Source organism: Myxine glutinosa, chromosome 1 (assembly GCF_964187855.1).
Source record: "Myxine glutinosa chromosome 1, kmMyxGlut1.1, whole genome shotgun sequence".
In the NCBI taxonomy this organism is placed as follows: Eukaryota; Metazoa; Chordata; class Myxini; order Myxiniformes; family Myxinidae; genus Myxine; species Myxine glutinosa.
In genome coordinates, this window is record NC_136261.1 from 361,251,012 (window position 1) to 361,276,608 (window position 25,597).

At 44.1% G+C, this 25,597-nt stretch overlaps 2 protein-coding genes across 4 annotated transcripts in view; both read right to left on the minus strand.

Annotated features, from left to right (window-relative positions):
* Window positions 1-6,541: 6,541 nt before the first annotated feature.
* Window positions 6,542-8,471, minus strand: LOC144893100 (uncharacterized). Its single transcript, XM_078782761.1, has 3 exons — window positions 8,342-8,471; window positions 6,704-7,696; window positions 6,542-6,606 (listed from the first exon to the last, which is right to left on the minus strand). Exons 2-3 carry the CDS (start codon window positions 7,692-7,694, stop codon window positions 6,542-6,544), a joined length of 1,056 nt encoding a protein of 351 aa, XP_078638887.1. The 5' UTR covers window positions 7,695-7,696; window positions 8,342-8,471.
* A 5,187-nt stretch (window positions 8,472-13,658) lies between these two features.
* Window positions 13,659-25,597, minus strand: part of LOC137418263 (uncharacterized) — a 57,974-nt gene continuing 46,035 nt past the window's right edge. For 2 of the 3 annotated variants that reach the window (XM_078769971.1, XM_078769972.1), the window contains 6 exons: window positions 24,349-24,558; window positions 24,148-24,207; window positions 23,531-23,729; window positions 23,215-23,337; window positions 21,717-21,823; window positions 13,659-13,943 (listed from right to left, as the gene is read on the minus strand). In XM_078769971.1, the coding sequence (XP_078626097.1) occupies window positions 23,677-23,729; window positions 24,148-24,207; window positions 24,349-24,558 (323 nt within the window). In that variant the 3' untranslated portion in view covers window positions 13,659-13,943; window positions 21,717-21,823; window positions 23,215-23,337; window positions 23,531-23,676. The remainder of the gene's footprint in view (window positions 13,944-21,716; window positions 21,824-23,214; window positions 23,338-23,530; window positions 23,730-24,147; window positions 24,208-24,348; window positions 24,559-25,597) is intronic. The other variant, XM_078769973.1, reaches the window with a different exon arrangement.

Here is a 25,597-nt window from a genome sequence, read left to right on the forward strand (position 1 = left end):
ATTTTAGGAAGTTTTGCAAATTTATTAAAAAGAAAAAACTGAAATATCACATTCACATAAGTATTCATACCGTTTGCTATGACACTTGAAATTTCGCTCAGGTGCCTACCATTTCTCTTGATCATCTTTGAGATGTTTCTACACCTTGATTGGAGTCCACCTGTGGTAGTCAATTCATTGGACATGATTTGGAAAGGCACACACCTGTATATATATATAAGGTCTCACAGCTGACGATGTATATCAGAGCAAAAACCAAGCCATGAGGTCGAAGGAACTGCCGGCAGAGCTCAGAGACAGGATTGTGTCGAGGCACAGATCTGGGGAGGCCTACCAAAAAATCTCTGCTGCATTGAAGGTTCCCAAGAGCACAGTGGCCACCATAATTCTTAAATGGAAGAAGTTTGGAACAACCAGGACTCTTCCTAGAGCAGGCCGCCTGGCCAAACTGAGCAATCGGGGGAGAAGAAGTGCCTTGGAAAGAGGTGACCAAGAACTAGGTGGTCACTGGCTGAGCTCCAGAGATCCTGTGTGGAGATGGGAGAGACTTCCAGAAGGACAACCATCACTGCAACACTCCACCGACCTGGGCTTTATGGCAGAGTGGCCAGACGGAAGCCTCTCCTCAGTGAACGACACATGAAAGCCCGCTTGGAGTTTGCAAATAAGCACCTAAAGGACTCTTAGACTGAGAAACAAGATTCTGTGTTCTGATGAAACCAAGATTGAACTGTTTGGCCTCAATTCTAAGTGTCATGTCTGGAGGAAACCAGGCACCGCTCATCACCTGCCCAATACCATCCCAACGGTGAAGCATGGTGGTGGCAGCATCATGCTGTGGGGGTGTTTTTCAGCAGCAGGGACTGGGGGACTGGTCAGGGTTGAGGGAACAATGAACGGAGCAAAGTACAGAGATATCCTTAATGAAAACCTGAAAGAGCGCTCAGCACCTTCGACTGGGCCGAAGGTTCACCTTCCAACAGGACAATGACTCGAAGCACACAGCCAAGACAACGTAGCAGTGGCTTAGGGACAACTCTGTGAAGGTCCTTGAGTGGAGTGTCACATTGGTAGTTCGGTCATCATTGAGGACAGCGCCAACACAGGGGTGTATTACAGTCTCTGTAGCAGCAGTGATAACCCGTTCCTCCTTGCTCTCTTTGAAGGTCCAGCTCGAGCCCTGACTTGAACCCAATCGAACATCTCTGGAGAGACCTGAAAATGGCTGTCCACCGACGGTCCCCATCCAACCTGACAGAGCTTGAGAGGGTCTGCAGAGAAGAATGGCAGAAAATCCCCAAATCCAGGTGTGCAAAGCTTGTCGTGTCATACCCAAGAAGCCCCGAGGCTGTAATCACTGCCAAAGGTGCTTCCACTAAGTACTGAGTTAAGGGTCTGAATACTTATGTCAATGTGATATTTCAGTTTTTTTCTTTTTAATAAATATGCAAAACTTTCAAAAATCCTGTTTTCTCTGTCATTGTGGGGTATTGAGTGTAGATTGATGAGGGGAAAAAAGGAATGTAAACAATTTCAGCATAAGGCTGCAACATCACAAAATGTGAAAAAAGTGAAGGGGTCTGAATACTTTCTGAATGCACTGTATATGCCATGCGAAGTGTGTTGAATCCCAGCGACATGGAGTACACTTGACACCAGGAATAGAAAGGTTTTGCTGCTCCAGGACCACCAACGAACAGAGGGAACCGAATGGACGTATCGTCTGTGTGTTGGAGTGCGTCCTGCAACACACAGCAAATAGCACATGGCATTGCTGAGTGCAATTTGCTGCTCCTCCAATGATTCGTTTGAATGGTTTTCTGTTTGCTGGAGAACAGATACGTAATGCACAGGGATGCGAGATTTCAGTGCTGCATGGTCAGGAAAGTTGGGCAGGTTCTGAAGGCTGAGGGCATCTTCCGCTGCGTGTCGTTGACTCGTTTTGAGCTGCTGTAGTTGAGCATTGGTGGCTTCGCTGATTGCTGTGTCTGTCGCTAGAGGCATTGCTTCAATCCAGCCACCAACATGCACAATCCTGGAGAACTGTCTCGTTCCTATTGAGAGCCACATGAGTTGTTCTTCAATATATCGACGTGCCAGGTAGTGAATACTTGCAATGTCAGTTACTCCGTCAGGAATCAGGCCAGCTTTTACGAAAGCACATTTCAGGTCGGGGCAGGAGTAGAGATCAACTTCTGTGTGGAATTTGCCCATGCTGAGGAAGAGATGGACGAGGAAACTTGGCAACACAAATGGTGTTATGGCTGTGAATACCATGATGTTATTCACTTTGGTGACATCGACGAATTTCCGATGGAAGTTGGACTTTTCACCACAGTCATCATGTTCATATTCAGCATGTAGGGGAGCGAATATGGCCTGCTACATTTGAGCAGCTTGTTCAGCATGTGACGGGATGTCGCTATGCGTTTGTTGTTCCACGAATGCCACAGCGTCCTTTACATGTGCTTGGCGCAGGCGTATTCGTTCCATGTTCCCGCTGATCCAGCATGAGGTGAGGGTGGCGTCGATCTCGTACCGCTTGCACGTTTTCATGCAGAACCATCGGTTATAGGAGTGCAGATCATCAAAAAGCATCAACTGGTGGACGAACCGAGAACTTCCAGGTGTTGTCTCGGTAGTAGTATCCGTCGAGCAATTGCCGAATGACGATGGTCTGATTGTAAGTAAACTGGCGCCACGTTGCGAGCCCTTGTCGTGCTTGCACTTCTTCAGGTGTCCCTCCTCCTATGGCGTCCACATCATGCTGTCGTGCACGTTTTTTTGTCACAGCTGGCCTATACTCTGGTGCTTGTCGACCCGTGTGTGTATTCCACATTGGTTGTCATGAAAGGCAGACGGAGACTGTGCCACATCATCTCGGGCAAACCAATTTCCCTCGCCATAGGTTCTCCTCCATCCTTGCTGCTCTTCATTGCTTGTCATGTGATTTTTTTGATTTTTTTTCGTGAGGTCACCGAGCTGTGCATGAACCGTGTCGTTTGACGGGTCCTTGCTGTTGCCTTTGAAATCAGCTTCTCTCTTCTCGTCCACACCGGCAGCATACTTGCACACATACGCCACTTGGAATCGCGTGTCACACAGCTGAACCTTCGTGCGATTGCATGGCGAGCCAGAATCGTGGTATCGTGGGGACGAAGGTTTCCTTAGGTTGAGTCGGGTATGTGTATTTTCCTCGAGTCAGCATTTTGGTCACTTTCAAGTTCCCAAAAACATCTCGTTTTGCCAGTGAGCGCTCTTCCAATAATTTCAGGTCATCTCGATCATACAGGTTTGGTCGTTCATCGAAGTCGTACCGGAATGCAGGTGGGTGTTGTACACGACACCTCCAGGTACCGTCGGCTACTTGCTTCTGACACCGGGAATGGGCGTGGTTGCAGTCGTGCACCTGGACTTTCTTGCACAGAGCGTACATGTCGCAGTATTCCTGAAAGTTTTTGACGGAACCGTCTTCCAGTAACTCTCAATGTTCGTACTAACATCTGTGGTGAAGATATTCGAGAGCTGACATCGTATCCAGCGGAGTTTTGTCTTTTCGTCCCCATTCTTCACCTTTAGAAAGCCATGGGTATGGTGCCGATTACCAGGACTGCCGGTGGACAAACTCGTAGCGTGCCCACAGCGTCTGCACCTCTCCACACGGTTGTTTTGGGCTTTGCTGCAGCCAATGTAGAAAGTAGCGGCTGGTTCTCTTCCATGCCCTGCACATGATGACGCAGTACGACTGATTGATGTGCTCGACGTTCGGGTAATGTGGGTTGCCATAATTTGGACGATAGAGCTCTTCGATTGCTCGTGTGATGGGCGCTACTCCAAATGTTTTGCTGTCATTGCAAGTCGCGGTAATGAAGTAATCAAATCCGTCCACGTCTTTCATCAATGCAGCAAGCAGGTTGACTTGTTGTCTGGAGTCGAGTTCATCAAATTTGATGGAGCTGTCCGGATTGGTGCTGAAGCCGATGTTTGGAGGACGAAAGGTGTTCCAGGCCTTTTTTTTTTTACAGTGACAGCAGCAGAGTTGTAGTTGAGTTGATGGTTCAGCAAAACATCAAAAGTCCATTGCAAATATTCGCAGTTGTGCGATGTAAGCAGAGAGTTGTTGCGTAAACGAACGTACATGTGATCTTGCAATGTGGCCATTTGTCCTCCATGATGTTTCTGCAGTTTTGTATACAGTGCAGATGGCAGTGCTCCGATGATCGACTGTCCCGGGTGAATATCAAATTGCGGTAGATTTTGGATATTTAAAATCCCCAAAAAAAATATGTTAAATTAAGAAAAAAAAATTCTTATAATGATGCAAAAATGATTAAGAAGAAACACTATACCCATGCGAAAACTGTTTGAAGTAAATTTATTAAATGCCAGAGATAATAAGAAGCAATGCGCAATACATTTTGTCCCCTCTGTTACGGTCAAGGGTGATATTGCAACTTATACTAAAATACTTGCTCATTTCTACAATTGTGCACAAACATGAGGCAATAAGTCCTCTTATCATATGTGGAACTTTTCGTTGTAATAATCATTGATGGTGGTGTATAATATTGCAATTAATATCTAGCGTATCCTGTCTGTACCACACAGTGCTAGCTATATTCAAAATTTGGTCCTTAAATACAAGAACAGTTTTAATTATGTGAATACATCCAAAACTTGTATAGTTGCAGGAGTGGAATAGAACAGATGCAATGGTAGAAATGAGTGCAGGTTCAGAAATATATCCATTTTTGCATGCAGTAACAGAGGGGACACCAAGTAACAGTGGGGACCAACAGTAACAGAAGGGACATCAAATTGATCCACATGACAATAGAAAGAAATGAAATGCATAATGTGGACAAGAATCATTATTGTAGTTGATGGAACTCTTCATGAGAAGTGGCATTGAATTGCATGCCAAATTGAGGGATTGATTTGGAGATGTCTGAGGGTCACTTTTTCCGGTGGTGGTATTTCACATATGAAGTTATCCTTATTGTACCAACATATATCATCCAACTTGGGCCAAAAAAATCTGTTCTTGCCGACTTTATGCATGCATTTCACTTCAAGATCTTCATGGTCTTCATCAATGACAATTCCAGGATATGGTCGACCATCATAGCTCACCACAACATACTTGTTAAGTAGTGAGATATCAGTTGAATCAGTAAGACTCTTCAGCACACCATCTGGTACACTCTCTGATTCAGGATCTGGCACACTCTCTGATTCAGGATCTGGCACACTCTCTGATTCAGGATCTGGCACACTCTCTGATTCAGGATCTGGCACACTCTCTGATTCAGGATCTGGCATCCGCTCTGGTTCAGGATCTGGTACATCATCTTCCATGGCACATTGCAGTTGGTTCGGGAAAGTGAATGTTTTTGGTTTAAAACATAGACATATTTCTCCTTTGGTGCACAAGCAACTGAGATCTCGAAACTGTATGCATCCATGTTTTGTTGTTAAGATTTGATGGATTTTCATTGTGCCTGGGACACTCGGAAGGTGCAGTTTTGCTGATTTGGTCACTGCAGAGTCAATATCCTTTACGTCTACCAAGTGCAGCTCAATGCGACTGTGTGCCTCCTCTAACAGATTAATCATTGTCACCGCATCTGGGCAATCTTTCCCTCTCTGTACCAGGTTGTCGGCCATTCGTTTCACAGTTGCGCCAACTCCATCAGGTGCCCCCTTCCCATGGCCTGCCTCATGGAAATTCCATGTCCCTGTAAAACAACATTCCAAAAAATTATTGATGAAATGATTGGTTAAGGGTCATCCATAATTCCTCTCCCTGTAGTACAAGCATCTAAAACATAATCTAAATAGTCAGATGGAAGGGATTGTAATAAATCATATGTACATGTGCTGTTTGAGGACAGCTAAAATTGTATACAGATTATTTGACATGGTTATTTATGAGATCACCATCGCTTACCAAAAGTAACCTTCCTTTGTGCCAGTTCTTTGGTGAACAGAAAGAAATTTAATTTCTGCCTGTACTGGGTCGTGGGCCCATCACTGAAGAAGTGCATGGTGTCCACTTCGTGCTTCTCCTGCAAGCTGTTGAGAATTGGCTTCAGGTGCTCCCATATGGCTGCTGGACCATGGTACAAGTTTTCTGAGATTGTGCAGAATGGTGCAGGGTTTGCATTTGGACCTACATAATACACACCAGTGTGTAAGCTGAGTTGTTTCTTTGATGCACCAAAGTGCATGCTCTGAATTTCACTGGACAATTTGCAGACATGGTTCTCCGCAAAATCTATGTGAATCAAACATTCGTTGGCAGACAATTTTTGTCTCAACTCTCGATAGAACTTGTATTGATGATTAATGTTCAGGTAATGACGCTTAAACTGCTGGAGCTGACTGGTGCATTGGTCAATGAGATCACTGACAGGTCCACTGATGGTTGTCTTCACAGTTGTTGTCACAGATTTGAAAGCTTCTTTGATAACGCGTGTTTCTTTTATAGTCTTCCACTGCAGCCAAGTTGTTTGCTCATTTGGATCATCCATAACAAATTCTAGGTTCTTGCATGTTCTGCACTCTCCATACATGCAGCTCTGAGATTCTGTGTTGCAGGATATGCTATGAACAATAGTGTCCATGTTATCTGTTGAGAGAATCTTCAGAGTTTTCAGCTTAGACAAGGTAAGTTGTGTATTTTCATGTATCTTGCACCGACATGTTTGCCTATCCTTTTCAGTAGGTGTGACTATCCAGTATGGTTTTAGTCTGCAAAAGAGAGAATAACTGATGGATGAAGTTGGGTTCTCTGCGAGAAATCTCGAATGAATATTCTTTCTGGTGTCATTGAGTAGGCGCTTTTGGAGCTTCTTCTTCTTTCTGGTGACAGTGTTTTTCTTGCCAGTTGTCATCCTACTGTTGTAATCCAGGGCATAGAAATCTTCAACTTTCTTCTTGTACAGGACAGCAACAGTTGCACTTCTGCACCTATGGAAGCTGCTATCATTTTGGTCATTTTGAGGTTTTGGCCACCGTTTGGCAGAGAATCCAAGTTGTTGCTGCATATAGCTGCGAAGGCGGTACTTCTTTGCCACAGCTCCTGTAAACAACCGACAGTAAGCTTGCTTCAGTCTCTCTTGTTTTGTTGATTTGTATTTCCGTCGTATTTCGTCCACCAGCACGTTATGGAAAATCAGGGTCTTTTTCACAGCTGATGTGCTTGCCATTCTTAATAGGCACATTGCCTTTGCTCTTGGAGACTCAACGGTTATTTTTCGCCTGAGTCGCTCCCATCTTTTTCTGTATTTGTCAGCTTGTCGAGTCTGGTATTCAAGTTTGTCGGCCATTTCATCCATTTCTTTCAGTATCTTTTCTTTATTTCGTCTTCGTCTTCGCTCTCCAGTTGATCGTTGTGAGGAAGTCACACCCTCTATGATTTCTGTAGGTGAACCTGGCGGAGTTACCAGCTTGTCCAAAGTTCGTGCTCGTTCCTTCTCTAATTTTCTGTTCTTTGCTCGCCTCAACTTCCATTCTCTCCTTAACTTCCGAGCAGCCCTGTCACTCAACTCACTCACCAACTTAACCTTCCCCGTCTCCTTCCTCTTCTGCCATTGTAGCTTTTCCTTCTTCAAGTATTCTTCTCTCCTCACAGGATCACGATCTCTTCTCTGCCGGTACTGCCTCTGCTTCTCAGCTGCGCTTAGTGGCATACCTGAAACAAATAATGTATTTATGATGAGCACTTAGTGGCGTGTGAACATTCTCTTGAGTTTAGGAAGTGACACGGCACTGTGACGGAAGTGGGCGTGGTCAGAGTTCCACATGTCAATATTTAGGTGAGTAAAATACTGACGGCATACAGTATAATGCAATAAGGTGATTTAAACTATTAAGATTAAGAAAACAAAAATAATTGTACAAGATAGTAACCCTAATAAAAGATAGTTACATTCATATACATATGAGACAGCTGCCGTCCCTTCATTGGGCGGTGTATATGAAACAGCTACCATTCCTTCATTGGGATGTATATTGTATATATATTACATTCTCGGGAAATATTACAATCATGAGCTTGCAAAATCATTAATTACTTAATTATGTCCCCACTGTTAGGCTTGGTCCCCCCCGTTACCGAAAATCAAGTAACAGAGAGGACAGTAACAGCGGAGACATTTCATGCACACAAATCTCACCGATTCCATTATTAATTCCCAAATTATCGCCCAATCACTCCCATGCCTCAATGAACTATTCTGTAATATAGTTGCGTGATTAGTGTTTTCGAATGTTTTATATTTATAAATGATGAATGTATAACAGTGTGGACAATTTCTGTTTGACGTGCAATACTCACCAACTTATTATTGAAAAAAATTTCCTCAATCACTTCTTTGTTCAACTTTTTTCTTCCATGCTGGAAATGAGAACTTATATGCTGCAAACTGTACTGGACACATTAATGAAATATGGTAAAATCAGACACAGGCTGGCTTTATTGGACAAGGTAACAGGGGGGGACTTCAACTCAGGGACATGTGCATTTCGGTTCAGTGATGAATATAAGGAGGTCACAAATTAGCTTATTTCGTCAGCACATTGTACAATACAAATCACTTGATGAAACAGGGGCTTAATATTTTCTCAACACATTGTTTACTGCGGATAAATGAAGTAACTTTCTGAAAATGTTCGTCTCGGACAGAGATATTTCATAGGTACACAGACTTTGAAATTTTTTTTCACACAAAAAATTAAATCCCAGATGTGAATTTCAACCATCATATCGTTAACTAATGTTTAATTAACCTGTACACAACAAAAAATAAGGACAATATTATCAGTAACAGCATTTAAACGGAAGATTAGTCCTTCGGACACAAAATCTACCGCAATTTGATAATCACCCTCCCACCGACGACCAGAAAATTGTTGGGAATAATACACCTTCTGGATACATCAGTGGGATAGAGTGTCCTGGTGTCACCGCACAGATGTGTTGAAGGAGTTTCTGCGTTGCTCTAGCCCGTTTTCTGGTGTCGGTTGCTCGTGTCATCACTCAGGTAGTCGTTCAGAATGAAGTGACCAAGAGTCGATTGTGTCGTTTGTGACGTTTCTGACATGTACAGCGGTGTGAGTGTAGATGTCAATGGTGCCACATTATCCAGGAAGTCATCTCCAGCATTCACGTACATGTCGGCTGCTTCTGCAGCATCTTCAGGCTCATCTTCAGGATCAATGATATCACCGGGCATATCGTTTCTGAGGAGGTTAGCAGCAGCGTCGTTTATGACACCAGCATCGATGTCGATGTCGTTATCGGGGACGTTACTGTCATTTATGGTGGCACCGTCAATGGGAAAATCATCAGTGTTGGTGTCATCACGCTGTCGGATCACACCATATTGATCATCATCACGGAAAAGTTGTTTCGCATGTTTAAGACAGAGTCCAGTGTCACATTGGTAGTTCGGTAATCCCTGAGGACAGCGCCAACGCAGAGGAGTATTAGTCTCTGTAGCAGCAGCGATAACCCGTTCCTCCTTGCTCTCTGATTAGGAGTATGTCTGGATGGTCTGCACAACGCAGTTTTTGTTTGTCCACCGCACCAATTGATAGCTTCATTCCGAGCTAGTGAGTTGTCACTGTTATTTCTGGCATATATCATCAGAGCCATTTTTCAGGCATTACCCACTGATGCTTGTGCCTCCGTTTCTGCTGTTGTCTGCTTCTGCCAGCCATGGCTACTGGTCCCTCTGAACGCAACGTCCACGGTGTAGGGTGTTTCAGCGGGAGAATGCACAGTAAGTCTGAGAAGCAACGACCACTTTGTATCCGGCGATAGTAACGGTAGTTCGGCGACCCGTATGCGGTGTGCTGCTCCCATGTTGTCAGCCTCTGTATACACGTGTCTCGTCAGTATCACTACATCGTTGTCAGTAGCTGATAGGATGGTGGACACATCGATATTTTCATTTCGATGCAAATGCTGATGGGAAACCCTTGAGCAATGGTGAGGAAGTAGGTTTGCAATGTTACTTTCAACCAGTGTATTATGCGGCTGAATGTATGCATTTTCAAGAGATGCATCTATTTCCAGCAACTTTCGAGTCAGGTACAGACATGTGAAGTTCTGTTGCATGTCATTGCACAACCGAATGCACAGCGATTGTAGTGTCATGGTGATAGGTTCCGCTCGTAGCTGCAATGTCGCTCAGACGAGTAGTCTGTGTAGTGGCCGACAGTGGACTCGGCAATGCAATGCACACACAAGGGCCGGTCCAGCTGAGTAATTACAATGAGGCCTTCGCTGTTTCACATACGGGACTTTGAACGGGGGGTGTCCTTTGTCTTGTACGCGGTGTACCACAATGAGCCAGTCAGCGGTTCTAAGGGGTGTTGCAAAATAAATGATACTTTTTCCCCCAAAGATGAAATGAAGTTTCAATCGGATGAAAATCCAACCAAAGGCTTTATTTCATTCAAAAATTAAAAACTCGCATTTAATACGCGTCAATATGTCCACCATTAGCTTCAGAAACCATTTGAAGTCGACTTTTAAAAGATTTCAGCAAAGACACGAACATTTCTGTTTCGGTAGCTGTTTGGTTCAGAACTTGTCAAAACCCGGACAAGTGTCTCACGTTTAAATTTCTCGTTGTCTGGTAATGAATCAAGGATTTCTTCTGCACGCTGTTTCACAATGGTGCCAACATTCTCTGCAGGGATCAAATCTGGAAAGTTTCCTGGCCATCTTCCGAATCAATCTTTGCAAAAGAAATCAAGTTTTTCTTCGTCAAGAAGTCATTGGTTGTATTCGACTTCATGCATCCCGCAAGGTCGTGCAGGAAAGTCACTTGATCGAAACGACCTTGTCGATTTTCAGGTTTTTGCAAAAATGGCAAAACGACTTCTTTTAAAACATGATCACGAAAATCAGTGCCGTTCCATGATTTTCCGTGTTCTTTGACGTCAAACACCATTCCCTTTGATCTGAAGCATGAAAAGAATCCAACACATGTTGGATGACGTTGTTGTGGAGCACACAAAATGTCCCAAACTTCTCGATGGATTTGAGCCCAGATTCTGTCATTTTGCGAGTTCGGTTTTCGCAGCAAATAAACGAAAAATTCATCGGATGGTGCAAGATGCAAACAGCCCGCTTCTTGCCAGTCAGACAAAAACTCAGAAAAAATTCTGCCGATGTTCAACGTTTATTTCTGTGATCGAAGGAACTTGAACTCGTTTGAACGGCTTGAATTTTTCACGTTTTAAAGCTTTCCAAACTGTGGTGTGGTGCACATTAATGCGACGGGTCAATGCCAATGTCTGTGATTTTTCGCGTGCTTTGAAACCGTTGATGAGTTTTTGAGTTGACATTGCGCATGGCTGGGGCAGAATGTCGTCTCTTTCGCCCAACAACTTGTTTCATTTGATCACCAACGTTTTCTTCACTCAAGTCAGCATTCCACCACCGTTTGATGGAAATTTCAGACATCCACAACTCCTGTGAAGCCTGTGCGGTGGAAATTGGATTTTTCAAGTTGGACATGGCGACGTGACTGTACTGAGCTTTGAAATTCCGGATCATGTCCGCCACCATTCGGTGAGCCATCCCAAATGCGTCGCAAGCAATGCGCTGTTTGGCTCTGTCCAACACCATTGCAGAATAAAATTTGAGAAAGAACGATAAAAAGTCGCAAACATGACGGAGACATCACGCAGGCAACGTGCGCGACACGTCATGATGACGCACGTGAAATTTGAATTCAAAAATCGCAGGCATGTGGTCAATACAATCTGGGGGGGGGGAAAGTATCATTTATTTTGCAACACCCCTTATCCGACTTGGTTGGGACGTCATCGTCAGCAGCAACTTGCCATGCATCGTTGTCCTCCCCGATGACAGTTTGGCAGGAGTGGAATGCTTTTGCAAGTTCATAAGCATCATCGAGATGGATGTACATTCTGGATCGCGAATGCTGTACAATGTGTTGCTGCACCGGTGGTGGGTATCGCTGCATCACATTCCTTATGTACAAGCATCCGCATGTTTCTGATTGACACATGAAGTATCGGACATCGGATCGTTCATATAGTCAGAGAGCAAGCTTGTGTCTCTTCTCGCTTCATTGTTCCTTGTGGCGATTTCGTTCTCAGCGAGAATGTTGACAGTCGTCCATCGCCTTGTTGTTTCACCATGTTATACGATTTATTGTATTGCCCCGAACGTCCAATTCTCACAAGGTTTGGTGTGACCACCGCCGGTGCCATGTGGTCAAGAAATCGTGTTGGTATGTGCCCGAGGATTGGATGTGTTGGTACGTGAATATATTGATGCTCACCTCCTGCGTGCACAGTTTTGGAACACGTCACAAGACACAGTCCGCGTGTCGTATCGATGATCAAAGCGAGTGAAACAAACAACTTTCGGTCCTTTGTCCTGTATGGCCAGTCGGGTCTCGCACCTTTGAAGTAGTTGTCATTCGCTTTGACGCCTTTGAACGATGGGATGAATGTCTTCAAGTAGTGGTTCACAGGCAATAGTTCCACACGGTCCAGGAAACAAGTCGTCCACGAACAGGTTACATCCCATGGGGCACACTTCCGTTGGAAAGGCCATTTTGTTGAACAGAGTCTGCATCTGGAGAAGACGTGGTCCATCGACGTGCGGCAGGTGATCAAATTCACGCACCTGCTTCGTGATATCGGTGAAGATGGGTCTGTTGGCTACCCGGCTAACATTTTTGCGTTGCCACAACGTTGCTACAACGTTTCACTTTCGTTGTTGCAACGTTTTGCTCCAACGTTTTAAGCACGTTCCAATCTTAGGTTTTGTTTGTGTCCACAATGTTTATCACGACGTTATTACAACTTTGCAGCAACGTTTTTATAACGTTATTGCATGTACGTTTGCACAACAATGACAGGAAAATTTACACAACGTTGCGGGAACGTTCAAACGTTGGGTTTTGCGGACGTTTCCACAATGTTTTATCATAATGTTGCGTTAACGTTGTAACATTGCAGCATTGTTTTATAACGCCATTGCAGGTACGTTTACACAATGTTTACAGGAAAATTTACACAACGTTGCGGGAACGTTCAAGCGTTGGGTTTTGCGGACGTTTCCACAACGTTTTATCATAACGTTGCGTTAACGTTATTATAACATTGCAGCAACGTTTTATAACGCCATTGCAGGTACGTTTACACAACGTTTACAGGAAAATTTGCACAACGTTGCGGGAACGTTCAAATGTTTGGTTTTGCGGACGTTTACACAACGTTTTATCATAACGTTGCGTTAACGTTATTATAACATTGCAGCAACGTTTTATAACGCCATTGCAGGTACGTTTACACAATGTTTACAGGGACATTTACACAACGCTGCGGGAAAGTTCAAACGTTGGGTTTTGCTAACGTTTCCACAACGTTTTATCATAACGTTGCGTTAACGTTATTATAACTTTGCAGCAACGTTTTATAACGCCATTGCAGGTACGTTTACACAACCATTACAGGAACATTTACACAACGTTTTAACATGATGTTGCGATAACGTTACAGCAACCTTTTATAACGCCATTGCAGGGACATTTACATAATGTTTTTTGTTTCATAACTTTATGGTTTAACATTCCGATATCAATAAAAACAGGACACTGAGATTTTGTTTGTGACATTTATTTTGCAATTCCTTTTTTGTGTTTGTGACTTCAAAATAATTTAATGGAGGGAACAAAACTAAAATTAAATATTTGGAGATAAACTATAGTGTCATAACACGTTGTAATACCAAGTGGTACAAAATTGAAAATTTGAAAAGAATTGAAAAAACAATTGAAATTTGAAAGCAGGTCGGTGGGAGGATGTCATTCTTCAAAGATCACCATAATCCTCACACCAGCAGTCTATCTGCACTCCATGAACTAGACACCTGAAGCAGTCGACATCTGCAAAAAAAACATGAAAAAATAAGTGCTTTTTAAATTGTCAAGAGGGGAGAGAATAAATAATCATTCTTCATAGTTATCCATAGCCTGGTGTTGGCTTAGCGGCTAGGGTGCCAGCTTAGGATCATGGGATCCTGGGTTTGAATCCCGGTCGATCGCTGAATTAACGCCAGGGGGGTTGACTCAGCCTGTCATCCTTCCGAGGTCGGCTAATTGAGTACCAGTTCACTGATGATTCCCTGTGTGTCGTAAAAGGCGACAAACAGGGTTGGCGGCAGGAAGGGCATCCGGCCGTAAAACATTGCTTCAAAAAGGGGACCAACAAAAACAACAACAACAGCGGTGCCCGAAAAAGGCCAACCCCCGCTTTGTGGGGAAAAATGGCCTCTAAAGGTTTCTTTTTTTCTTTTTTTATAGTTATCCAAAACATGTATTACCCTTTTTTTGAAGCATATATGAAAGGCCATGCATAAAAAAACGCATGGTTAAAGTGCAACAGACAATCACATTAGTCCCGGGTCAAATTCACCCATGAATGTGTTAAATGTCTGCTGCTCTTCTTCTGCTCCAATCGGTTCTTCTGATAATGTGCTTTTTAAAGTGGACATCTCTCTGGCCATTCTCAGAAAGCCTCCTCAGCGTCGCCGAGTCTGGCATTTCACTCGGGCTGACTGGCCCGATCGTCAAGCAGCCATCAATCATCTTGCCTGGTCTCCCATCTCTCCTGTCTCTGACATCAACTCATCCTGAGAATTCTTCCAACGTAAATTGCTCTCTTTCATGCACAGATTTATCCCATCTCGTTTTCAGCTGTCATAACCTTCCGACCATGGTACACGGAATCTTGTGGTTAGACAGTTGCCCTGAAACAACTTGCCTTCACCTCCTGGAAAGCAGATCCAACGGAAGAAAATGTAATTTCCTTTCACAAAGCCCGGAGCAAGTGTGTGTATACCCTCAGGAGAGACAGGAAACACGATCTCTCCATGCTCAAGACTGAACTCTCAAACCTGTCTCCCTCTTCCAAATCCTGGTGGCGTCTCGTCTCTGGTGTTTGTTCCCCCTCCATCCCCTCCCTTACCTCAAAAGGCTACACAGCTGACTCCGCTCGTGAAAAAGCTGAATGCCTCAACTCTGTGTTTGCCTCAAAATGTTGTGTCCCAAACCTGTCCCTCTCTGTACCCACCGTACCCACTCATAGCCAGCTGCTCCTAGACTATGTATCCTTCTCTCCTGACAAAGTGGAGAAGTTTCTGTCAATCCTCGACTGATTCTGCAACTGGACCAGACGGCATCAACCCACGGGTTCTGAAATCCTGCTCTGCCACTCTATCTCACCCTCTCTCTGTGCTCTTCACCCTCTCTTTTGCTCAAGGTCATCTGCCATCAGCTTGGAAATCGGCCAACATTACCACTTTACACAAATATGGTGCAAAATCAGATCCTTGCAGCTACAGACCAATCAGCCTGCTCCCAATTATCAGCAAAGTCATGGAATCCATCATTGCTTCGGATATCAAATCGATCCTTCTTTTTCTTTTTTTTTCTTTTTTTTTTTGTATAGTGAATCGAGGCCCGTGAAAGAGCTAACATTTACTTCACAAACAAATCAACCAGACAAACAAAATATATAAAAAGAGGGAGTGGAAAACAAGATGGGGAGAGAAGGGGAAGCACACAAACACAACATTTGAGAGCAGGGAGATGTGTGGAAGGGAGAAGGCTTGGGGGGAGGAGGCGTGGGAAGGGGGAGGGAGAAGTACAAAACACAAGGACACCAAGGACTTCCAAGACAGAAGTTGGTATTTCAAAAAAGTGGAATTGTGGTGAAATTAGCGGGGGTAGAAAAGATCAAGGTTTTGGATGGGGGAAGATAAGAGATGGTGGTGAACAGCTGTTTTAAAGACTTGGAGGGTGGAGTGGGATTGAAGAGAGTGAGGGAGTTTGTTCCAGAGGTGGGAGAAAAGAGGAATGAAGGAATGAAGGAGTGAACGTGAGCAGAGAGTCTTAATTTTGGCAGTTTGACCATAAGAGGGTTGCAGGCAGATCTTGTGCGACCTGTAGGATTTTTTGCGGGACAGAGCCCATAGAGAGCTGGGGGGGCCAGGCCAGAGAGGAGTCGGTAGAAGACGGAAAGACCACCAAACCTGCCTGCGGTGAGTGAGTGAGTGAGAGGCTCTTGGAGTTAGCTTCATCGCGGGAGATTCCAATGATTCTGAATGCTTTGGTTTCAACAGCGTGAAGACGCGCTAGGTGTGAGGCAGGAGCACCAGCCCAGAGGGGAGAGCAGTATTCCATTGAGCTGCGGATGAAAGCCTTGTATGTGGTGAGGAGCTCAGGTGTGCCAAGGAAGGAATTCGCACGACGGAGGATGCCCAGTCGGCGACTGGCTTTGGAGGCCAGATTTGAAATGTGGTTTTCCCAGGAAAGATCATGGCAGATAGTGAGACCCAAAAGCTTGAGTGACAGAACTTCTTGGAGAGGATTATTCAGAAAGTGGATGGGAGGGTTGTCCAGTCGGTCTTTTCGGAGAGACGTCGTAAGAGTGTGAGATTTGTCAGGATTGAAAGACGTGTTCCACTCGTTTGCCCAGTCTGTGATTTTGTCCAGGTCTGCAGAGAGTGAGGAGGCTGCAGACTGCCGATCTGAGGGATGAAGAATGGAGCGACAGAGAGTAGAGTCATCAGCAAAGAGATAGAGGATTTTCAAGAGAGTCAGAGAGATCATTGATGAAGACCAGAAAAAGCACAGGGCCCAGAACACTGCCTTGTGGAACTCCAGCTTGAACAGGAAGAGGAGATGAGAGAAACCCATTCAGGGCCACACGTTGACTACGACTAGAGAGGAAGTCCGCCAGCCATGCGTGGAGATTTCCATGGATACCAAAAGAGGAGAGTTTGGTGAGCAGAGCAGGGTGCCAGACCGTATCGAAGGCACGTGATATGTCAAGGGAGACTGCTCTAATTTCCTGTTTGGTATTGAGGACCTCCATCCATTGTTGAGAAAGCAGAAGCAGCATGTCCAGAGTAGTGTGTCCAGTTCTGAAACCAAATTGATGATCAGAGATCAAGCCATTGGAGAAGAGGAAAGATTTCATATCTGAAGCGATGATGGATTCCATGACTTTGCTGATAATTGGGAGAAGGCTGATTGGTCTGTAGTTGCTGGGATCTGTTTTTGCACCTTTTTTGTGCAAAGCGGTGATGTTGGCAGATTTCCAAGCAGATGGAAGATGACCTTGAGCAAAAGAGAGGGTGAAGAGAACAGAAAGAGGGAGTGAAAGAGCGGAAGCACATGATTTTAGGACCCGTGGGCTGATGCCGCCAGGACCAGTTGCAGAATCAGAGTCGAGGGTTGACAGAAACTTTTCCACCTTGTCAGGAGGAAAGGACACAGAGTCCAGGAGCAGCTGGGTACGACTGGGTACGGTGGGTACAGAGAGGGATGGGTTTGGGACACAAGATTTAGAGGCAAACACAGAGTTGAGGCATTCAGCTTTTTCACGTGCGGAGTCAGCCGTGTGGCCATTTGAGGTGAGGGAGGGGATGGAGGGGGAACAAACACCAGAAACAGATTTGACCAGACGCCACCAGGATTTGGAAGAGGGAGACAGATAGAGTTCGGTCCAGAGAACGGAGAGATATTGTTTCCTGGCTCTCCTGAGGGTGGACACACACTTGTTTCTGGCTTTGTGAAAGGAAATGAGATTTCCTTCCGTTGGATTTGCTTTCCAGGAGACGAAAGCAAGTTGTTTCTGGGCAATAGCCTCACCACAAGATTCCGTGTACCATGTCAGGGAGGAAGGGTATGACAACAGAAGACGAGATGGGATAAATCTGTGCATGAGAGAGAGCAGTTTGCTTTGGAAGAATTCCCAGGAAGAATTTATGTCAGAGGCAGTAGAGATGGGAGACCAGTCCAGATGATTGATGGCTGCTTGAAGACCGTGCCAGTTGGCCTGAGTGAAATCCAAGACTCGTCGACGCTGAGGAGGCTCTCTGAGAATGGTCAGAGAGATGTCCACTTTAACAAGCACATGATCAGAAGAGCCGATTGGAGCAGAAGAAGAGCAGCAGACATTTTCAGGGAAGTTAGTCATAACCAAGTCCAGAAGAGAAGATGCTCCGTTGACTGAAATCCGGGTCGGGAAATTGACAGATTGTGTCAGTCCCAGTGAGTCACAGAAGTCCTTTGCTGAAGAGCCATGGCTGGTGAGAGAGGTACCCACACCCAGCCAACTGGCATGGTGACAGTTGAAATCACCACATATGAGGAAGAGAGAGTTGGGATGGGTAGATAGAAGTTGGTCCATATTCTCAGACAGCGAGATGTAGATGGAGTCATCACTGTTTGGTGGACGGTACAACACACATATGAACAAAAGGTGGGAGCGAAAGGGAAGCCGTAGCCAAAGGTATTCCTGGGGGTGAGGTGGAGAGAGGGCAGTGCAGGGCGAGTGAGGAAGTTTTTTATAAAGATAGCAACCCCACCTCCAGGACGAGGCTCAGGTCTATCATACCGGAGGAGGGAGTAACCTGGGAGAGATACCAAGGAATCAGAGACATCATGAAGGAGGAAAGTTTCTGTTAAGCAGATCACGTCTGGTTTGTCAGAAGCAACCTGTATGGAGAGATCAGACAAGTTTGAGCGAAGGCCCCGGATGTTTGAGGTCCATACTGTTAAGGAAGAGGAAGGGGGAGCATCGGATACAGAACAGGGGAGGGGAGCGGTAGGGTTAGATGTGGAAGAGGAGGAAGAGGTAGGGAGAGCTGTTGAAGGTGTGTCGGAGATTACAGAATAGCTTGGAGAAAGGGAAGAATGGGGCAGACGAAAGGTTTGATGGTGATTGGGAGAGGCGCAGTGAGGTGTTATTTGACAAGGGGGAAGAGCGAGGCAGAAGGTTGAGGGAGATGAAGTTGGAAGGGGGAAGAAGCGGGGAGGACGCTTTGAGGAGGAGAGGAGCGAGGGAGAGTCTCGGAGGGGAGGGGTGTGGGGGGAGATTTGAAAGGAATGGGTGATTGGGAAGATTTGGAGGGGAGGGGCAAGGGGGAAGATTTGAAGGTGATGGGGATGATTTGGAGGGGAGGGCCAAGGGGGTAGATTTAGAGGGGAGGGGTGATGGGAAATGGGATTTTGAAAAATGTACGATTAATGGGAAACGAACATTTATTGCAAAATGAGTTTCTTGAGACATTCGAGTCAAAAATACGTTTGAGGACGCTGGAGGGAGGATGGAGTGCTGGAGAGTTTAGGGAATGAATGAAAGATGCACTATAAGAGATGGAATTTTTTTTTGGAATGAATAGATTTGGTGAGCAAGTCGAAAGCATCCTTTTATCGAAGAAGAAGAAAAAGGTGTTATAGAATATGACAGAATGCAGGTCTTGAGGGGTCAGATGAGACATTTTTTAGCAACGTGATCACATGATCACAAACAACGTGGTCGAAGAACGAACGAACAAATAAGAACGAATAAACGAATAAGAACAAAAGAATTTTTTTTTTTTTTTTGAGATTTTAAAACGAGGAAGTATGGGATGAAAAGACCGTGAAAAACAGAGACCGGAAAGTAATTGCAGCGCGATCGGAGAACCGCTGAGACAAAAACAAAGCCTCAAGCCAAGGTCGGACACGGTAGCCTAGTACTACACTTAGGCCTCAGAATACGCGATAAGAAAGACCGACGATTCTGTACACAGGTATGAAAAACCAACGCCAAGAATACTATTAGACACCCCAATAGGTACATACACCGAGAGAAAGATACAGTTTCGACAAAAACACAATTGTGAAAAGTTACTTAACTTCGAAAGCGAGTGCACATGGACAACTTTGAAGAGACGAGACCTCCAATCTTGCGCATCTCTTGCGCATCTCTTCCTGCGCATCTCTTCTCCAATGTCTTGATCTCTGATCATCAATTTGGATTCAGACCAGGTCATTATACTCTGAGCGTGCTGCTTCTGCTGTCTCAACAAAGGATGGAGGTCCGCAATGTCAAACAGGAAATCAGAGCTGACTCCCTTGACATATCACGTGCCTTCGATACGGTCTGGCACCCGCTCTGCTCACCAAACTCTCCTCCTATGGTATCCATGGAAATCTCCACTCATGGCTTGCGGACTTCCTCTCTGGTCGTCGTCAACGTGTAGCACTGAATGGGTTTCTCTCATCTCCCATTCCTGTTCAGGCTGGAGGCAGTGTTCTGGGCCCTGTGCTTTTTCTCGTCCATGTGATATCGACTCTCTTGAAAATCCTCTCTATCTCTTTTCTGATGACTCCACTCTCTGCCGCTCCATTCCTCATCCTCAGATCGGCAGTCTGCAGTCTCCTCACTCTCTGCAGACTTGGACAAAATCACAGGCTGGTCAAACAAGTGGAACATGTCTTTCAATCCTGACAAATCTCACACTCACTCCGTCTCTCTGAAAAGAGTGACTGGACAACCCTCCTATCTACTTTCTCAACAATCCTCTCCAAGAAGTTCTGTCATTCAAGCTTTTGAGTCTCACTATCTGCCATGATCTTTCCTGGGAAAACCACATTTCCAAGCTGGCATCCAAAGCCAGTCACCGACTGGGCATTCTCCATTTATTGGCACATTGCGAAGTCCTTCTTTGGCACACCTGAGCTCCTCACCACATACAAGGCTTTCATCTGCAACTCATTGGAATACTGTTCTCCCCTCTGGGCTGGTGCTCCTGCCTCACACCTAGCTCGTCTTCACGCTGTTGAAACCAAAGCTTTCAGAATCATTGGAATCTCCCACGATGAAGCTAACTCCGAGGGCCTTTCACTCACTCACCACATGGAGGGAGGTGGTCTTTCTGTCTTCTACCGACTCCTATCCGGCCTAGCTGTCCCAGGTCTCTCTGTGCTGTGTACCCCAGATATACCTACAGGTCGCACACGATCTGCCAGCAACCCTCTTCGTGTGAAATTGCCAAAATCAAGACTCTCTGCTCACCTTCACTCTTTCATTCCTCTTTACTCCCGCCTCCGGAACAAACTCCCTCACCCTCTTCAATTCCACTCCCCCCTCCAGGTCTTTAAAACAGCTGTTCACCACCATCTCTTATCTTCCCCCATCCAAAACCTTGATCTCTTCTACCCCCGTTACTTCAAATCCTGGAAGTTCTAGCAGTGTCCATGTGTTTTATACCTCTCCCACCCCTCCCACATCCCCTCCGCCTTCCCTTGTCTCCTCCCCCCAAGCCCGCTCCCTCCCACAGATTTTCTGATGTCCCTGTTCTCTGCTGTTGTACTTGTGTGCTTCCCTCTCTCTCCCCCCATCTTGTCTCCTGCCCTTTTTATTGTATGTTTTGTGTGTCCGTTTGCTCTTTTTGTGATGTTAGCTCCGACACGAGCCTCGATCTTGTGTACCAAAACAAACAAAAAAAAAATTTGTGATTTATTGACTCAGCGTATTGAAGGGTTAAATGATCTAAATTTATGATGTCATCATCACCCACGTAGTTTGGCGGCCATATTGGATCAAATAAAAAACCCCATCAAAAACAGAGGAGTTGGTCCTCACCAATTTGATTGTGTGTGCTAAGTGAATGAATGAATACCATCGACTTTTTATTGTTTTGAAAAGGGGTCAGCTATTTAACATATTTTTACATCAGAGAATGATGAATTATATAATTACTGGTTTGTGTTCAGAATATATTGGTGCACGACAATTAAATCACCATGAATGTTTTGCTGGTGACATATTTAAACCACCTTTCCTGCATGTGACAAATATGATGCTTGCATATCGTTCACCTTTCTGCTCTTTTCTCGTGCTTGGCTTGGTGCATGCTTCAGGGTTTCCCCAATCTCCGACTCTATATCGGCTATTTTCACCTTTGGATTATTTCTAATGCATGCTCCTAAAAGAAAAGAATGTAACATGAATATTATGTTTATAACAGTGTATTTGATCAACAAATCCAAATTGAATGCAGGGAACAAAACTAAAATTAAATATTTGCTGATGAACTATGGTGTTATAACACGTTGTAATACGAAGTGTACATTGTACCTCACACCTCAACTCATGAACCTTAATTGTTTGCTTCCATCCACAGGCAATAAACAATGGAAGGGTCTCAGATTTCTGTCACACTAAAAAGTAGAACGGCACTCGGTAGAGGGACAAGAGAGCCAGGCTGACAGTTTACGTTTTGTATTCACTTTTGTATTTGCCCTGGTGTTGGGCTAGCGGCGAGGGTGCCAGCTTAGGATCCTAGGATCCTGGGTTCGAATCCCGGTCGATCGCTGAATTAACGCCAGGGGGGTTGACTCAGCCTGTCATCCTTCCGAGGTCGGCTAATTGAGTACCAGTTTACTGATAATTCCCTGTTTGTCGTTAAAGGCGGCAAAAAGGGTTGGCGTCAGGAAGGGCATCCGGCCGTAAAACATTGCTTCAAAAAGGGGACCAAAAAACAACAACAACCACGGTTCCTGAAAAAGGCCAACCCCTGCTTTGCGGGGAAAAATGGCCTCTGAAGGTGGTTATTTTTTTTATTATATATTCACTGAAAGGCCAGAACTGGATCCAGAGCTTAACTTAAATCGAATCGGCTTGTTCTTGGCACCTTTCCAAGTCATCCATCAAGTTTTGTCCGAATTCGTCCACAACTTAGAGATTTCCTATTATATATAGCTTTTGACACTATCACTGAACTGTGAAGAATCACTTAAAAAATTCTCATATTCGGATCCAGATCCGGATCTTCACCGAAATCGAACACCCCAACTGTCCACCAAATTTCGGCCAAATCCCTCAAAACTTTGAGATATCCTGCGCATAGACAGATAAACAGACAGCCAAACAAATATTGAGGTGAAAACATAACCTTCATCCAACTTTGGTGGTGGAGGTAATAATTTGTTCAACTTACCAATGACCAATTTCATTAAGGGAAGGTGCTCAAAATTATTTTTCCTTTTCTCCCTTTTAAACCGTAACTGGACCAAAGTTAATTTGTTCTGATTTTGCGTAGCATCCGGCGCACACTTGCCTCAAGGTCTGCACCACCCAAAGAGGCAAGATATGCAATCTAAAGAAGAAAAATACTCAATGTCACCATGGGTTTGATGACTATAACCTTGGCTACCAATTGTGTCAACTTACCAAATATAGTTTAATAGCTCAGAAAAAGGTGTCCCACACAAATTGTGGCACTCACTGTTTCCATGGAAATGTGTACCAAATTATTTACATCAATATGTGATTCATACATAATCCCTGGTGTTGGGCTAGCGGCTAGGGTGCCACCTTCGGATGCCTAGGATCCTGGGTTCGAATCCCGGTCGATCGCTGAATTAACGCCAGGGGGGTTGACTCAGCCTGTCATCCTTCCGAGGTCGGCAAATTGAGTACCAGTTCACTGGTAATTCCCTGCTTGTCGTAAAAGGTGACAAAAAGGGTTGGCGGCAGGAAGGGCATCCGGCTGTAAAACATTGCTTCAAAAAGGGGACCAAAAAACAACAACAACCACGGTTCCCGAAAAAGGCCAACCCCCGCTTTGCGGGGAAAAATGGCCTCTAAAGGTGGTTATTTTCTTTTTTATTAATATGTGATTCATACATACCAACTGCTTTTTTAAAGTCTCCTCTTTGGAGATCCTATCGCACAAAGCAATCAGCTGCAGTTCTGTGTTAACAGGCTCTGGAAGGATATCCTCAACCTCATTCAGGTGGTCTTGTTGTGACCAACATCCGTAGCATTGATGTCTGCTCAATCTGATTGTCCAATATTTTGTTGTTTCATTAACACTATCGCCTGAAAATCTGTCACAATAATACATTTGAAACAGTTAGAAGTCTTAAAATAGCACAACAGAATGCAGAAATAATTTCGATGTGACATCAAGCCAAGGGTATGAAATTGTGAGATTAACAAGCACTCCCTACAATAACATTGGCCCAAAAAGAAAAATAACGTTCTCCTTTATATTTTTGAAACTTCAAAAACAAATTGGCAGTACAATAAGGTTGTCAAATGATATGTTAAAGTGTGTATATATATATATATATATATATATATATATATATATATATATATATATATATATATATATATATATATATATATATATATATATATATATATATATACATACATATATAATTATATCCACTTCCTTAAATAGATTTGTTTTTGAAACATTATTCACTGTCAAGATTTATAGTTTTTGGTTGTTGTTACTGTCATTGATGTCATCATCCATTTTGTAGCTTGTTGATGCAGTGGATGGTGCATTTATTCCTGCAATGACATTAAATGTAATTATGAATGATATGTAGACAGATATGTAGAATGATATAGAAATGCAATTTTATTACTGTTCATCCTGTCTAGTTTATGCTGGACATTCACAAATTGAAAGATAATAAACATTTCACTTACCCGTACTGGGTGATCTTTCACTCAAAATGCTGCATGATGGTGAGTCTAATAGCTGCAGATGAGTTGTTAGATCACTATCTGTGGAGTCGATCACATTGGACAAGAGTTTTGATGTACTTGGTGAGGGTAGTCCGATATACAATGGTGCCTTTGGTAGTGTCGACACTTTTGTGGCCATTTTAGGTCTGACGACATCTTCAAAAGATTCGTCTACATTAAATAAAGCAGAAACCAGAAATTGAATATTCAATTACACTTTACAGCACTCCTGCATATAATACCACAACATAAATCTAAACTATAAAATTGAATTTATATGAATATTTCTTTATATGTGCCTCAAAAAAATTAAAAACTACTCAAGCAAACCCAACCAAATTTTGTAGGTGCCTACGGGAACTACAACTACGGTTTCTGCCTAAGTGGCATATCTTGGGAAGTAGGGTTAAGGTCGGTGAGGGAGGACCCCAATGTACTGTATATATGTATCCAATAGCAATACTTGGTGGAGCTGATATTGCAAATTTTCTTCCCCTATAAAGAAGGCTCAAACTAGAACAGCCCTCAGTAGAGCACATAAGGGGTGTACATTTTACCTTCCCCCCCCCCCCCCCCCACCCCCCCGAGAACCCGTTACGGTTGGTATTTTAACGTGCATCAAAGGAAGCATGCCTCGGGGGAAAAAAAGGTAAAATGTTTTGCAACACCCCTTCTGCCAGACTGAACAGTTTATAATTTGTATCCCACCGATAGTATTTTGTATCCCACACGGACCTGAACTGTTTTGATTACCACTGACAGGGTATTGTATCTCACGGACCTGAACCAAAACCGAATTGGCTTGTTCTTGTTACTCAACCAAGTCATCCACATTTTGTCATAATTCGTCCACAACTTTGATATTGTGCTCTATATCGTTTTGGCCCTGTCTATCAATGGTGAAGAATCACTTTAAAATATATATTATTCGGATCCAGTTTCTGATCTGAATCTTCCCCAAAATCTAATCACTTCGTCCTTGTCACACACCCAATCTATCAACCAAGGTTTGTCCAAATTTGTCCACAACTTTGAGATACTCTGTTCACATACAGACACATGGATGAAAACACAACCTCCATCCACCTTTGGTGGTGGAGATAACAACATGGCAATATGCATTACAGTGATGTTGATATTTGAGTGAGAATAATTCTAAATTTTCAAAATGCTTTATTTCACCAATTTTAAGTGGAGGTTCAAAGAAAAG

What these genes read in the sequence shown, in the direction of transcription:
- LOC144893100 (XM_078782761.1), bottom strand. Translation starts at nt 7,694, where the DNA reads ATGCCACTAAGCGCAGCTGAGAAGCAGAGGCAGTACCGGCAGAGAAGA. An exon ending in TGAAAAGGATAGGCAAACAT is followed by an intron (nt 6,607 to 6,703) that starts GTCGGTGCAAGA and finishes TATTGTTCATAG; the next exon opens with CATATCCTGCAACACAGAAT.